Genomic DNA, 16,355 nt, shown 5'->3' with positions numbered 1-16,355 from the left:
AAAAAAATTATTTAAAAACTACGCTCACTAGAGTGGCAGCGCGCGCACGCCAAAACTGCCGCGCAAAAGCTGATTTTCAATGTTAAATTAAAATTATAAATATTGGAGCTACAATTCGAGGAGTCGAGAACATTTTTACTAAAATTTTCTGCTCTTTCAGAAACTTTTTTAATGTTTGAGCTATCACTTATACTTTTTGAGATTTTGCCAAAAAGCTGGACGGCTAGTTTTTTTAACGGTTTTTTGCTCATAACAATTGTAATTTTATTTTTTCAAAAAAAAATCCAAAAAACGACTTTCTCTAGACGCCATTCCGGATCGTTTAAGCTATCAACTATATTTTTAAGAGACCTGTAACTATTTTTCGCAGGAAGTCAACTTCTCGACTAGACTAAAATAGAATAAAAATACATTATTTAGGTATCTTCATTGATTCGTTTATTTACCATTTGATATGGTATTAACCTTTTTCTTAGACTAGTAAGACTTTAATTCTGTGCCTATTTATATAGACAGTCGATCTGAAGGAGTAAACTCCAATCGTGCGTTGGAGCTGACACACCCACTTTTTTTGTTCTAAATCAATTTCATAATAATATTTGTTCAAAATATTATTGATAGTTAAAATACTTGATTTATATTATTTTTTATCTTAAAAATTTACTATTAGAATTTTTTTTAATTGAATACCGAAACTCATTCTCTAATCATTTTTATAACCCGATGAAAAAAGTTTTTGTCTAATCAAATATAATTATGCATAATCATCTATATATGATTAAATCCAAAAATTGGCCAGGTCTAATTATATATAATCAGATATGTTTATACATGATCATATATGACTATATATAATCATGCATGAACGAATATAGTCATTTTAAGAATCTCATTTAGAATCCCGTGTAAAAAAAATTTTTCCCGGAAGGATCCCGCATTTGGAACTTGCCGCTCATGAGACTGACCGGAACATTAAGCGGAAGATTGGCGGAACCTTTTAAATTGGTAAAGAGCATATAACATACACTGTAAAAATCACCGGGGTAAGTCCAAGCGGTGTAGGTGTTAAAATATCGGCGGTGTTAAATTTCAACACCGAAAGCGGTGTAAAAATAACGCAGCCGCCGGTGTAAATATTCTAACCGGTGTTAAAATATTTTACTTTGTGAATATTTTTACTTACTCGATCACTATACTTGTTAATAAAGGATATTTTTTATTAATTTTCATAAATAAGAACTGACATTTTTTGTGTTTTGTAATCTTTAAAGTTAATGCTCCAAGCGGACGCAGTTGACTCTGCTTTTACACAAGTTACTCCGCTTTTACACCGATATTACTCCGTTTTTACACCGGTTACCCCGATTTAACATCGGTGTTTTTAAAACCGGTGAATTACTCCTCCTACACTGATGTAATTTTATTTTAACACCGGGCGGAGTTAAAATGAGTCCATTTTTAACACCGCTCTTTTTACAGTGTAGCTATAAAATTCTTAAGAAAAATGTTAGCATCTATTTTGAAGGAGAATTAGTAAATTCTGCTAACTTTTATGATGTCTAAGGTTTTAAATAGTGCCGCTAAAATTCCTGAAATCTTTCGATAAGAGTATTTTGGGTATTTTCAGGTGAAACTGCGGAACACGAAAAATACTAAAAGTGCCGCGTAAATTCCTGGAATCTTCCAAAAAGAGTTCGTAGAGTACTTTCAGGTAAAACTGCGAAATACAAAAAATACCAAAACTGCCACGTAAATTCTTGGAATCTTTCAAAAAGAGTTCATAGGGTGCTTTCAGGTGAAACTGCGGAATACAAAAAATAATAAAAGTGCCGCTAAAATTCCTGGAATCTTCCAAAAGGAGATCGTGGGGTGCTTTCAGGTAAAACTGCAAAATACCAATACTGCCACGGCACTATTAGTATTTTTGTATTCCACAGTTTCACCTGAAATTACCCAAAATACTCTTATCGGAAGATTTCCAGAATGTTAGCGGCACTTTTCTCATTGTTTGTGTTCCGCAGTTTTACCTAAAAGCATTCTACTATCTCCTTTCGGAAGATTCGAGGAATTCATGCAGCAGTATAAATGCATTTAAACTCCATTTGAAATTGTATATTAAGATCTTGTTGAAAATTGATACATCAAAAAATTAATTAAATAATTGTTACAAGAAATTAACAACTGTGCATTTTCAGAAATAAAATAAAATATTCAAAATTATAATTCTTTCTCTTTAAACTAAATATTTCAGCTCTGCGCTACTCGCAACATCGCCCGTGTACCTACTTTTATGACCGTCCCGGGTTCGGGGCCATAAAAGTTGATCCTTTCCGTACACAGCGCGAGCCTTTCACCCGCATACGCAGCTCTTCTACGCGAACATTTGGTCGCCAGATTTTGTTCCCTTTTTTTATACATAACTTTTTATTATAAATAATTGTACACGCTCTTAGGAAAATGGAAAACTCGAGAAACTTCTAAACCAGTTTTTTGAACCTTTTTTTTTAGCATACTAGCAGTCTGCACCAACTCGTTGCCGTTGTTTCCAGTCAGTCATTCTCTGATCTCTCGCACCGAGCACATCGAGTGTTTCCGAACTTGTCAATTTTCCTGACCAGCTTCGCAGCAATTTACAAATATCAGTTCACTCAATTCCTTTCTTAAACACAGTGAAAGTAATAACCGTTCAGTTACAATTAATCCTAGTTTAGCGAGCAATTATTACCATCAAGAAACAAGTACGCGGCGTCCAGACTACTCAGCAGATCGTGATCAACTCTCATCTGCATCGGCTCACCCCGCACTGGTGTGATCGTGATATCCAGCTGCAGGCTACCAGCACTCCACCACCAAACTCGGGTCTAAGTAAATTACAACCTGGGTTACTTTTGGTATGTACACAGATTCAATTGCTATTCTCGCTCGCATGTTGTCAATACTCTGACGCTCTAACTGGGTCGCGCTATAATGACTGACCTTTTGCCAGTTCGTCACAAGGTCTCCCTGAGTCTGGTACCGGTTCACTTGCGACCGGGGCACCACCTTGTGACTCGTCAGTAGTTATAGCGGACCACATCTACTCTGGAGAATCCTTTCGGGTATTCTCTCCTTACCGAGCGCACCATAATGGCTGACCTGCCCCCAGTCTTCGCCAAGGCCTCACCCCAGACTGGTCCCTGGTTCTCCACGACCGGGACACCGCCTTGGCGACCCGTCAGTCGTAGTGGTGGATCGGCTGGATGAGAGTTTCGAGAGGTACCTACTGGATTCTCGTCTGGCTAGTCCGCATCTGACCTCTCTCAGTCCGTCACAAGTTCTTCCTGTGTCTGGTCCCGGCTCACCTACGGCCGGGGCACCTCCTTGTGAACTGTCAGATGCCCTAGCAGACAGCATCATCTTCCTGTTCTTACCGATTGCATCACAATGACTGACCTACCCCCAGCTTTCACCAAGGCCTTACCCAGAACGGTCCCTGGTTCTCTGCGACCGGGACACCGCCTTGGTGACCCGTTAATGGTTGTGATGGATCGGCTAGATGAGAAACGAAGCTCGAGATATTCTTGTGACCGTGCACCTGTCTACTTAAGCTTTAATCTAACAGCGCTCTGTTCGAGTATCTTGTAACGCCCATGCGTAGCTTGCGAGAACTCCAGTATCATCTTCTGACTCCTAAGCTGATCTGCAGCTATCTTTCTAACATCCGAGCAAGCCATTAACGACATATTATTCCCAACAGCTGCTGTTTAATTACTGCGAACGAGAAATTACGAGACTTGAACGAGTTAGTACGAGCTTGAGCGAGAACGCACGAGATTCAAAGGAGCTTGTACGAGATTCAAAGGAGCTTGTACGAGACTACAAGCCATCGCTCTGCATCATCAGATCTGTCGCTGTGCCTATCATCACGCTGAGTATTCATCAACACCAGAATCACGCATACAGTCCACTTCGAAAAGCCTCAAATCTGAGTTCACTCCACATTCATTATAATCAAGCAACAATACAACTTATTAATAAACTCGAATAAATTTATAAACCAATTATTTTTAGTTCTCGCCCGAACAGATCTTAATACACTTATTGCGTCTTATCAATACTCAGTCAATAATTTAAATAATAAATCGGCGTGGCACATAATTATTAAATTATATATTTAGATTATAAGAAAGTTTAAATAAATGGATAAATAAATCTTTATTTTAAAGTATAATTTATTAAGTATACGTTTAAACACATGTATAGTCGTCTCTACCAAAAAGTCGTCGCCCCACTGCCATAACTTAGTACGTATTTCCTTTACGCCCACTATCCATTTTAGGACCGCGTTTTCGTTGGGACTACTATACACAAGAAATGTGTTTTGATGTATATGTGTGAAGTGTCATGGCGCGAGCCTGCCGTGTCTCTATACCGTAGACCGAACGGTATTTAGCTCCAATTTTTAAAATTTTTTTTAAAAAATAAAATTTTTAGTAAATTCCTTTTTCAGTCGAAAGATGATTGATTGTTCGTCATAAAATGATGAATCTTTACCAAGTTTAGTTATGAGAACTAATTTAAATAATTAAATTAGGCCAACATATACTATAGCACCCCCATTTTTATTAATAATTTTACAAATTTTTTCATGCAAAAAGGGCACTGCCAAAGAATAAAAAATTGTAAGAAATGCCATAATTCAGTAAATAATATATAATTTTTTCATTGCAATAATTAATTTCTTCGCCACCAGCGGAGCTCCAGTCTATATTTTTTACTATAGTTTGATATGAAATTTACCCTGATAGTCACCTTAACCGCAAGTTAACTTCCCTAACAGCTACTTTAGCTTGAAATTGAATGTAATTTGACATCAGTTGAAGTGGCAGTGTGACGACTTTACTCCAAACTTCTCTGCTCAGTGCCATCTTTATTCAAAAATTAGATCCGTCGTCACCATTTTAGACTGTAACTTTACTCAGTTCTTTCTCTACTCAGGAACAACTGTATTCAATGACAACTTTACTCAATGACTCAGTCGATAAAAGAGCAAGCGTCGGTTATAAAGGAATGTCTGCAATCTACATATTACCAAACGGCGCTATGTTGATATTCTGAAATCATCTTAATGTTAGATAGAGATAAAATTTGAATATATTCATGTGTAAATTTACGCAAATAATAAAACTTTTAATTTAATTATAAACTTATGTTAAACATATAATTAGCATACTAATTTTAAATGATAAAATTAATTAAAATTAATTAATAAAATTTAGAATCCATGTTTTATAGAAATACTCAATAATTAATTTATTATAGATAATCAAATCTTGTAAATGTCTGATGAGTTCTGTATTCAGTCTGATGAGTTCTGTATTCATTAATAATTGAAATAATTTATTTTTCAATTACGTGTAAATACAAAACACTTTAAAATAATTATATATTTTTATTTATTAATTAATCCGTTGATTGCGTACATTGTTCTGAATCTAAACCATTGCATCAAAACTTAATATATTATTATTATATTATATTATTTAATTAATTTCAAGCTGTATCAAATTAAAAAACCACATAATTACATTGGCAGCAATAAATGAAATGAAAATTTTTAGATTAACGAAATCAATATTTATTAAATTTTTTATTTAATACTAAGTCATACAAATAACAATGAAAAAGTAAGAAACATTATAAATTAGTAATTTAAATAACGAAGATGATGATATGGTAGACATGGCTGTTACATATGTTGATTTACAGAAATGTAGTATTGTAATGAACATTTTTCACGTGTGAATATCGTCATTTATTAATAACTTATTTATTCATCATTAAGTTAATGAATAAATCGTTTAAAGAAAAAATTTTTTTAATTTTTTACGAAAAATAAAAAAAAAAAAGACAATAGATATTAAGGGCATTCTCAGGCAGTGCCCCACACTTTTTAAAAGTATGCAATGACTTTCAACTGTCATAACCGTATTAAAATTTTATTAATCAATTAAAAAAAAATTAAAAACTTAATTGAAAAAAGGACAACGTTACTATAGTCGTAATTTCGTTGAGATATAGAATTTTAAAAAAATTACTTACAATTGATGTCAATTGGGAGTTAAACGAAATTTGTTGAATAAATTTTAGCCCACAAAATTTAAAAATTCGAATGATAAAATTGACAGGACGATTTTACGAAAATTTATTTAACGAATTTTGTTTAACTCCTAATTGATATCAAGTGTAAATAATTTTTTTTTAAATCTATATCTCAGCGACATTACAACTACGTTGACCTTTTTTCATTTAATGCTTTAATATTTTTTTAATTAATTGATAAAAATTTGATATGCTTACAACAGTTGAAAGTCATTCAAAATTTTTAAAAAGTGGGGGGCACTGTCTGAGAATGACCTTAAAATACTAGAAACTACAAAATTCCAAAAGAATGCGTTGTTTTGAACTTATAAATTTAAGACATTACTGAAATTAGACTAATTTTTTTTTTTATTAAAAAATAACAAAAGTTTTTTTATATTTTAATATCATTTAAATTTTCTTGTACATTTATGTAAACAAATTTTTATAACCATCCCAAAAATTGAAAATAAGAATATAATCATGTGATACAGGTCACCCTCAACTACTCCTTAGGTCACACTGATCAGTCAAATTACATACGTTTTTTAACAGGAATTAAAAAAAAAATTTTTCATTTGATATTAAAAAACTAGAAACTACCAAATTCCAAAAGAATTTGTTGCATTAAACTTACAAATTTAAGACATTTTAGAAATTTGAGTATTTGTATTTAAATTAAAAAATTTTCTTCAGGATTTAAGGTCAATTTCAGACATTGCCCCTCACTTCTTACAAGTTTTTAATTACTCAACTGTCATCAACATATAAAAATTTTATTAATTAATTAAAAAAAAATGAAAGCATTAAATGAAAAAAGGGCAACGTAGTTGTAATGTCGCTGAGATATAGATTTAAAAAAATTACTTACAGTTGATATCAATCGGCACTTGAACATAATTCGTCAAATAAATTTAAGTAAAATCTTCATGTCGATTTTATAATTCAAATTTGAAAGTTTTTTACATAAAATTGAGTCAACGAGTTTTGTAGAACTCCTAATTGATAACATCTGTAAGTAATTTCTTTTTTTTTTAAATCAATATCTCGACGGAATCGCTACTAAGTTGTCCTTTTTTCAATTACGATTTCAATTTTTTTGAAATATATTAATTAAATTTTAATTCGATAATGACGGTTGAAAGTAATTTCATATTTTTAAGAAGTGAGGGGCACAATGTATGAGAATCTTCTTAATTTCATATAATTCTTACTTAACGTTTATATTTTATATTAAAAAAATATTTTTTTAAACTTTTGGTTATTGAAAAATATTCAAAAACGTTAGCCTAAACTTTTACATAAACATATTTTAATATAAACCCCAGCTATTACAAAAATGATTAATAAAAACCCCGTATTGCTAGCGTCATTTATCATCTTAGTCTTAATCTAATTCTTGATAAATTTTTTTTTTAATTATTTTCTTTTTATTCGTTTAAATTTTTGCTTCTACGTTTTTATCATTTTATTTTTTTTTATTTACGATGATAAATCGATAGTAATTGTAAAATTTGCGACAGTGCAAATATTAAAAAACAAAAATTGATAAAAAAAAAATGTCGAAAACAGATACTTTAAACGTCGAAAATCTTTATGACGACTCAAGTACTCTCGACACTAGACTGGGCCAAAAAAATTGACTATTTTTTTCTCTAAGCTATATCGATAATATTATTCAGAATGACAAAAAAAAAATAGTCAATTTTTTTGGCCCAGTCTACTCGACACACCTTAATTTATATCTCTTATTGGATCTTGAAGGTTTAAGTTTTCAATGTTGAAACCTAAGCCTTGTAGGAGCTCATCACCTGTAGTTATAAATATTTCATATCATTAATTAATACATTAGAAACGTTTGCCTACATTAATACCATGACAATTGTAATTAAATCAAACGTATATACACTCACGTTCATTTCTACCGATGATCAACAACGTTGATTGATGTAAATCTTGATTTACAACAGAAGTCAGAAATTCTCGTAATGTAAACCTGTGAACAAATTTTTAATGTTGTGTTATATATATATGAATATATAAAGCACCGGAATTTTTTTAATATTTCAACTGACAGGAGAAACAAATATTTTTCAATTATCATAGATAGTGAATATCGAATATTTCAATAAAACCATCGCCATAAAAGATTCTTGAGTTGAAATTTTAATTTTAATTTTTAGAGATTTTAAATATTCACTATCTTCAATAATTGAAAAAAAAATATGTTTTTCTTGTCATAAAATTTCCGAAATCTTTTTGTATTTCTTGTTAAATAATCGATAAATTCATTTTTCAATTTATTTTTACCTTCCAGAATTCAAACCAGCTTGGAGATTACGAATGCGGATGTCATGATTTTGCTGGACTGATCGGCGATTGCGATTTAAATCTATTCCCGCATCGAGACGTTGCCATTGAATTTCCATATCCTGGATAATATTTTTTAGTTGCGCTACAAAATAAAAAAAATTAGTGTGACATATTCCAAATTACTTTAGATACCTATTGACATGATATTGAAGTTAGCCGACGTCTCATAATTTTTAGATTTCATGTTAGAGAGTAAATTATAAAAAAAGAAATATTTGAAAAAATTGCACCTGTAGTTTTTTAAATTTTCTACGTGTGCATATTTTTAGTTAATTATATTTTTTTGTAATTGATTTGTTGAAAAAAAAAAATCGAAAATTTTTAATTGTCTGCTAACTTCACGAACATCCTATTGACTACAATTGTTTATAAACAACCAAAATATGAAACATGTTAGTGACAATGGGCCTTGGGAAAGGGCCCAAAATTTTCCATTATATACTTACATAAGAAAGTGAATAATGAAGGATATTCTCCGTTTAGCCGTGCCATTAAATGGCGATTGAAAGCTTCTGCAAAGTTATTCGTTCGCCAGGGTGAATTCCAAACAGAAACGATGTCCGCGAGAGGTAACCACTGTCTAATTAAATAATAAATGAACATGACAACATTTTCATGCTCTTGTTCAATTTGTTCCGACGTTTGAATAATAATATTTATAGCCTCCTGAAATCGTTCCGCTGGAATTAAAGGCAATGCCCAAGCCTCTCGTAATGTCTCATCATTTCCATCACGAGGAAGTCTCAGATTATTCCACTTCCGTGTCATTGCCTAAAAAGTAAAAAAAGCAATTTTTTTCCTAAATGAGTTAATTTTACTTAAAGGCATTTTCCAGGGTGGCCACAAAGAAATGATTTCAAAATTCCCTAATATTTCCCGGTTTTCCAGTAAAATTTTTCACATTTTTCCCTGATTTAAAAATTTTATTCGTATTATTCAGTTATTTAAAGTTTTTATTATATTTTCATTTTTAATAATTAAATTTGATAATTAAATCATGCGAGAAACCAGCAAAAAAAGGGCAATAAAATAAATTAATATTGCCTACTTTACATGATTCGATGTTAAAAATGTTTAAGTTAAAATAATTACGAAAAAATTTTATAATTTAAATAAATTCAAAATACGTTGGGTACAAAAATTAAGGGATATTAAAAAAAAATTTTAATTTTTATCAATTTTCATCAGTTTGTAACTCGAAGGAAAATGGTCGTACAATAAAAACAAAAAGTCAAACTATAGCTTTAAGTGTCTAGTTTTCGGATCTGGATCTTTAAATTTTCTTATTACGTACGGTTCCGGAGTAATAAAAAATCAATCATAATTATCGAAAAAAATTTATTGAAGCTCGAAGACCGTTTTTAAGACGAGCAAAAATTTGATAAATTTCTTTTTCGATAGTTTTCTTAGGATTACTCCGGAACCGCACATAATAAAAAAATATAGTGACCAGATCAAAAACTAGACACTTAAAGCTACAATTTGCTTTTTTTGTTTTTGTCGTTTGACCATTTTCCTTTGAGCTACAATCTGTTGAAAATCACTTTAAAATTTGAAATTTTTTTAATATCCCTTAATTTTTATAACTCGTGTATAATTGAAAATTTTTTAAATTTTGAACTGTTACAATTTAATTCCCGCATACTTTTTGAAATTCCCTGACATTTCCATAATATCTCCCGGTTGCATTAAATTCCCTGATAATTCCCTAGATTCCCGGTTTTCCCGGTTCGTGGCCATCCTGTTTTCAGACAATGACCCCCACTTAAAAAAAAAAATTAAAGCATCAATTTGAAAAAAAAAAAAAAAAAACAACGAAGTTTTAATTTCACCGAGATTTAAAGAAACGTCAGTTGTTATCAATTAGGAGATAAACGAAATTTGGTAAATGAAGTTTAGCCTACGAAAATTCAGTATTCAAATTTTAATATTGTCATGAAAGTTTTACTATAATTGATTTAACAAACTTCGTTTAACTTGTAATTTTTAACTGTAAGTAACACTTTTTTTTTAATCTACATCTCGACCAAATTTATACTACGTTGTTCTTCTTTCGATTACTACTTTAATATGCCACTCACCCTGATACAATGCAACCAGCATCCTCGAATCCGAGCTAAAGGAAAGGACGCTCGTATCGATGAAATTATTGCAGCCTCAAAATCTGTAATCACGTACTGTAAGCTGTTTTGTATATTATTCGCCCTTTCAATGATAAAATCCCATACTGCAGTGTACATTGACGTGGTACGAGAGCTGCACAGAACATACAACACTGGTACTCCCTATAAAATAATAATGTCAAATTTACATTACTAAATTTACACGGAAAAAAAAACTATTGTAAAAATTACAATATTATAGTAAAATTTACTAACAGATAGGAAAAAATACAATCTATTTTGTAATTATTACAAACCATTTAGTAAAATTTACTAGTAGGCAAAAATTACATAACAAGATATTAAAAATTACTAAACGTAATGTATTTTTTGCTAAGACGATTGTATTTTTTTATTATCTGTATAGTAAACTCTACAATGTATAGATAAAATTAAAAGTTGGTGGGGATAGCATATACGAATATGTATTAAGTTCTGAAACTTTTATTGAAAGGAAACATCAGACCATCAGACATAATAGGAAAGGACTCGCGCGCGGGTTCGAATCTCGGTTGAAACAAGTGATTTTTTAAAAAATAAAAATCGACACCAACACCAATACAGATGACATAAATCACAATAATAATCAAAATAATTGCAATAATAATAAAAAGTTAAAAGCTAATAAAAATTTTTTTGTATTTTTTTCCTTAGTAATATAGTAAAATTTACTAAACAGGGATAGTAAAATTTACTGAATATAACTAAAAATTAATATGCAATATAGTAAATTTTTCATAACCAGTATATGAGAAATTACTAAATGACTTGTAAAATATGCAAATCTGTTTATGAATTTTTCCTATAAATCATAAGCGTTTCAAGATTATTATCCAAGTTTAGTAATTTTTCTCATATTTTTTAGTCAAATTTACTACACTTTTTTCTCCGAGTAGCTAAAATAATAAACGAAAGATATCTCGATCAATATAAATTTAAATAAGAATACTGAAAAATTGGTTCCTTACAACATCCATTTTCTTCATGAAAACAATCAACAATTGAGCAGCACGTGGTGTCCTTGGTACAGTCTATAATTGAACATATTAATTAAAATTCGGAAAAAACATAATTATTTAAATATTAGGGGTGTGTTAATGGTTCCGCGCGTTTTCATCCCCCGACAAAATATCTTCGGACATAATATCCCCGACAAAATATCCTATCAGCAAAATTTCTCTTTTTAATTTAAATGTTTGATTTGTACTATTCACAACTAATTTAGGTGCTTGTTTTTCAGGCAAATTGTGATAATTTATAAATAAAAAGCAACTGCCTTTTTAGAGTGCTAGTTTTCCAGGAACATTGTGAAAATTATATCGAAAGATATTTTGTCAGGGATATTATGTCTCTCAAAAAAAGTTTTTATGTTTATTTGTACTATTCACAACTAATTTAGGTACTTGTTTTTCCGGAAAATTGTAGGAATTTATAAATAAAAAATAACTACCTATTTAAAGTGCTAATTTTTCAGGAAAATTGTGAAAATTATATCGAAAGATATTTTGTCCGGAGATATTTTGTCGGGGGATATTTTGTCCGTAGGATATTTAGTCGGGGATATTTTGTCGAGGATATTTTGTCGGGGGATGAAAACGCGCATTACCGTGTGAATAATACAAAATTACGAATTATTCGATTCGGATTTCGAATAGAATTATTCAAAATTTCCAAAAGTTTCTTGATTCGAATCTTGTTATTTAAAACGTTACAAGTGAATCAAAAACTTTCGGTTAATTCTAAAATTGACGAATAATTTAAAAAATTACAAATAATTCGAAAATATTTAAATAATTTAACCAGATTAGAATTTTTTCTTCGAATAATTTGAAAATTTGAATTATTCGATTAAAAAATTCGAATCGAACGTATATTTACGATTCGATTAGAACCCGATTCGCACACCCCTAGTAAATATATATACATACTCTAAAAGTCCCATCAATGTACAACTCGGTGCAGTTGTTTAATCGATTTATCATATTCATTGCACCAAATATGTGCACCTCGGATCCGTCTGTGGCGACTCTTGTCCCGCAAAAAATACCTTCAACGGCAGGATAAGCAATTAGCATGTCACCAAGCGCATGAAAGGTTCTTGGGATTGGGGGTTGATGTAAACGTCTTTCCCGGTGAACGTGTCGTCTTGCGGCTTCTGGCCGCATTTCGAGTGCTCTCGCCATTGGTAACCTGTAACATACAATATATAAAATATATATAGAGTGAACAAGAACCGCCTTTTGTGAACAAGCCGAAGCATCGGCGCGAAAACTGAACAAAGTGTGTAATCAATTTTATTATTGAATAAGTGAACCGCGTTTGTGTAATAATTTATGATAGTGCAATTTAACGCGTTACCGAAATAAAATATTATTTTATATTTTATTTTGTTTTGTTCGAGCAATTCTGATAATTACGGATTATCTGTTTCTCATTCGCAACAGCAGACTTGTCGCCTTGCCGTGTAAGAATACTCTGACGTCACTCGTCAAGTATTTCGTGAATACTTACTATACGCTGTATGTGTGTCTACGGACAATAAAAGTGTTTTATTTTTATTTCGACAACCGACTGTTTTCTTCGAGTATGAACTGACTTTTGTGTTTTGATCAAGTACGAGTTCGACGAGCAATTTTATTTGCGTTAATATCAATTCAAGCCGACAACGGCAATCTATTTTTTTTTGTAAACCGATTATTTTTGTGTGATACTGATCAATTGTTTTTTTGTTTAATATACGACCGATTTATTTGTATTTAATTCTGATCAATTATTTCATCGTAATTTTTAAGTGCCTGACCTTTCCCCGATCCGCCACCCTGAGCCGACAATTTCGACATTTGTTTATTGGTGATTATAAAATCACCTCGCGCCCAACTTAATATTAATTGAACAAGGTTGCCAAAAACCGTAATTATGTTCGGACTTCACACCGGTGGATCCCCGGTGGTAGAAAACCCGTTACCATATATATGTATATTTTAAATAATAATATACAATAAATATATATGTATATACACTAGGGTGTCCCAAAAAAAAAAAAATATTTTTTTCTTTAACGTCTTATGGGCTCAAAAGTTACTTCATATTATAAAAAGAATCCTCACGAAATTTCAGCCAGATATCTTTAAAATTGAGCTATCACAAAGGGGGGTCCCCTTTCCCATTTAAAACACACGCGAAAATTTTTCATTCTAGTTTTTCGTTATTAAGACTATGAAAAAAATTTTTTTTTTAATTTCACCTAGTATGATTTTGTAGGAAATTGAATTTTCTACAAAAAAGTGCCGATGCATTATGTACGTCAAACGAACTGGGAAAAAGTTACGGGGTTTCAAAAATCAACAAAAAATTAGTTTACTCAGTGTTCAACTTTTTTTTAATTATTTTTCATATTTGTTGCATCAAAAAATTTTTTTTTCAAATTTTAACAAGCACGCTCTTGTAGGAAATTTAATTTCCTACAACAAGTATTTGAAATCATATATACGTCAAAGGAATAAGAAAAAAGTTACAGGGCTTTAAATGTCAACGAAAAGTGAACTTCATTTTTTCGTTGACATTTAAAGCTCTGTAACTTTTTTCTCATTCATTTGAAGTATATATGGTATCAGATACTTTTTGTAGGAAATTAAATTTTCTATAAGAGCGTACTCTTTAAAAATTGAAAAAAAAATTTTTTGATGCAATAAAAATAAAAAATAATAAAAAAAAGGTGAACACTGATTAAACTAAATTTTTGTTGATTTTTGAAACCCCGTAACTTTTTCCCAGTTTGTTTGACGTACATAATACATCAGCCCTTTTTTGGAGAGAATTTAATTTCCTACTAAATCATACTAGGCGAAATTAAAAAAAAATTTTTTTTCATAGTCTTAATAACGAAAAACTAGAATGAAAAATTTTCGCGTGTGTTTTAAACGGGAAAGGGGACCCCCCTTCGTGATAGCTCAATTTTAAAGATATCTGGCTGAAATTTTGTAAGGATTCTTTTTATAATATGAAGTAACTTTTGAGCCCATAAGACGTTATAAAAACAAATATTCTTTTTTTTTGGGACACCCTAATATACACATATATGAATAAATATAAATGTAAACAAAATTATATTTATAACATATAGCTTAAGAATTTTCATAAATTTGTCGCTTACCCTCTGAATACTCCATCTACTACCACATTAGGTAGGGAATTATCGAGCATTGCTCTCTGTCGCAGTCTGTTTATTACTTCTGAGCGCTCATCAATTGTTGGTCGCGGATGGAAATGTTCACCAACAACTACTGGTTCATCGTTGCCAAATCGCCATAATTTTACTCGGCATCGAGCTTCAGTAGTCCTATCAGCACATACGTATCGTTGGATCGCTCCGTTGTACCTCGAATCTCTATGAAAATTGTAGCCCCCGAATTTGATTCTTCTACTGCCAGCTCGTTGGCCACGGCGAACTTCCATTTTGTCTATACCAAAATTTGTTAAGTTATAGATATATAAGGTAACAAATAAACCTCGTACCCCATCATTCCATATCTTGCTATATCTATATTTAGTAAATATAGATATTCAAATACATGATTGATCGGGTACGTAGTTATATCTTTGTCGACTACTGGACCGCTTACTTTACACCATACTCACCGATTAAAAAAAAATTTTTTCAACCAGAAAAAAAAATGTATTTGTTAAGTTAGAAGGGATTCTGAAATATAATAATATTATTATTATTAATATAACTATGCTTAAATCAATATAGATCGATAGAAATAATTGGAATAATTAATGGCGGTGTAAAAATTCAATTCTAACTGAGTTATTAAAGCCGAAGAAACAAGTGACAAGTAGTAAAAAAAAAAAATTAATTAATTAAAAATTTTATAATATATAAATAAATTCAAGATAATGAACATGGTCAATTTTAATGATACTGAAGTTAGCAGACGTCTAATAATTTTTGGATTTTTTTTTAGACAATAAACCATAAAAAAAAAAATTTTTAAATAATGACACCTGTAGTTTTTCAAATTTTCTACATGTGCATATTTTTATTTTATTTTTTACAATTGATTTGTTGAAACACAAAAATTAAAAAATTTTTTAATTTCTACTAACTTCAGGATCATTCAATTTTAACGATCCTGAAGTTAGCAGACAGCTACAAATTTTCTGATTTTTTTTTTCAACAAATAAATTACAAAAAATAAACAAATGCACATGTCGAAAATTTAATAAACTATAGGTGCAATTTTTCAAAATATTTTTTTTTATGGTTTATGATTTTTAAAAAAAGTTAAAAAACTGTCAGACGTCTGCTAACTTCAGTATCATCAATTTTTTTGTCTTGTTCGTACCTGTGCATTTATTGTGTAGTTCAACAATTGAATCAAAATTATAACGATGATTACGTACTATTACCGGTGTTAGCACTGGTTGCACTGCACTTTAGAGCTTTACGGTTATTCGGAGCCCTCATTTTCTTGTGGTACTAAGGTGGGAGAAGACGCGTATGCGCACTAACTAATTGAATTGTAACTATATATATGAGTGTAAGTGTAGCAGACATTAGACAAATTTAAAATTATAAATAGAGTAAATGATTGACAAAAAAATATTTATAAAAAATGTACTTATTAATTTAAAAATTAATATGCGTATTTTATTTAATTTAATTTTATTAATTATTTACTTTATTTATTTATAATT

At 30.6% G+C, this 16,355-nt stretch overlaps 1 protein-coding gene across 3 annotated transcripts; it reads right to left on the bottom strand.

Annotated features, from left to right (window-relative positions):
• Nucleotides 1–5,684: 5,684 nt before the first annotated feature.
• LOC130667722 (uncharacterized) lies at nucleotides 5,685–16,156 on the bottom strand. 3 transcript variants are annotated; one of them, XM_057469529.1, is made up of 10 exons: nucleotides 16,062–16,102; nucleotides 15,294–15,354; nucleotides 14,809–15,115; nucleotides 12,584–12,845; nucleotides 11,624–11,686; nucleotides 10,575–10,778; nucleotides 8,940–9,264; nucleotides 8,431–8,575; nucleotides 8,034–8,116; nucleotides 5,686–7,931 (listed from the first exon to the last, which is right to left on the bottom strand). In XM_057469529.1, exons 3-10 carry the CDS (start codon nucleotides 15,108–15,110, stop codon nucleotides 7,855–7,857), a joined length of 1,461 nt encoding a protein of 486 aa, XP_057325512.1. In that variant the 5' UTR covers nucleotides 15,111–15,115; nucleotides 15,294–15,354; nucleotides 16,062–16,102; the 3' UTR covers nucleotides 5,686–7,854. The 3 variants fall into 3 exon arrangements, with proteins under 3 accessions (XP_057325513.1, XP_057325512.1, XP_057325511.1); XM_057469528.1 differs by having other exon boundaries at nucleotides 5,687–7,931; nucleotides 16,004–16,156; XM_057469530.1 differs by lacking the exons at nucleotides 14,809–15,115; nucleotides 15,294–15,354; nucleotides 16,062–16,102 and adding an exon at nucleotides 13,167–13,304 and having other exon boundaries at nucleotides 5,685–7,931.
• Between the last annotated feature and the right edge of the window lie 199 nt (nucleotides 16,157–16,355).

Source organism: Microplitis mediator, chromosome 5 (assembly GCF_029852145.1).
Source record: "Microplitis mediator isolate UGA2020A chromosome 5, iyMicMedi2.1, whole genome shotgun sequence".
Lineage (NCBI taxonomy): Eukaryota > Metazoa > Arthropoda > Insecta > Hymenoptera > Braconidae > Microplitis > Microplitis mediator.
The sequence above is the reverse complement of the archived record's forward strand: the minus strand, read 5'-3'. Positions and strand labels throughout refer to the sequence as shown.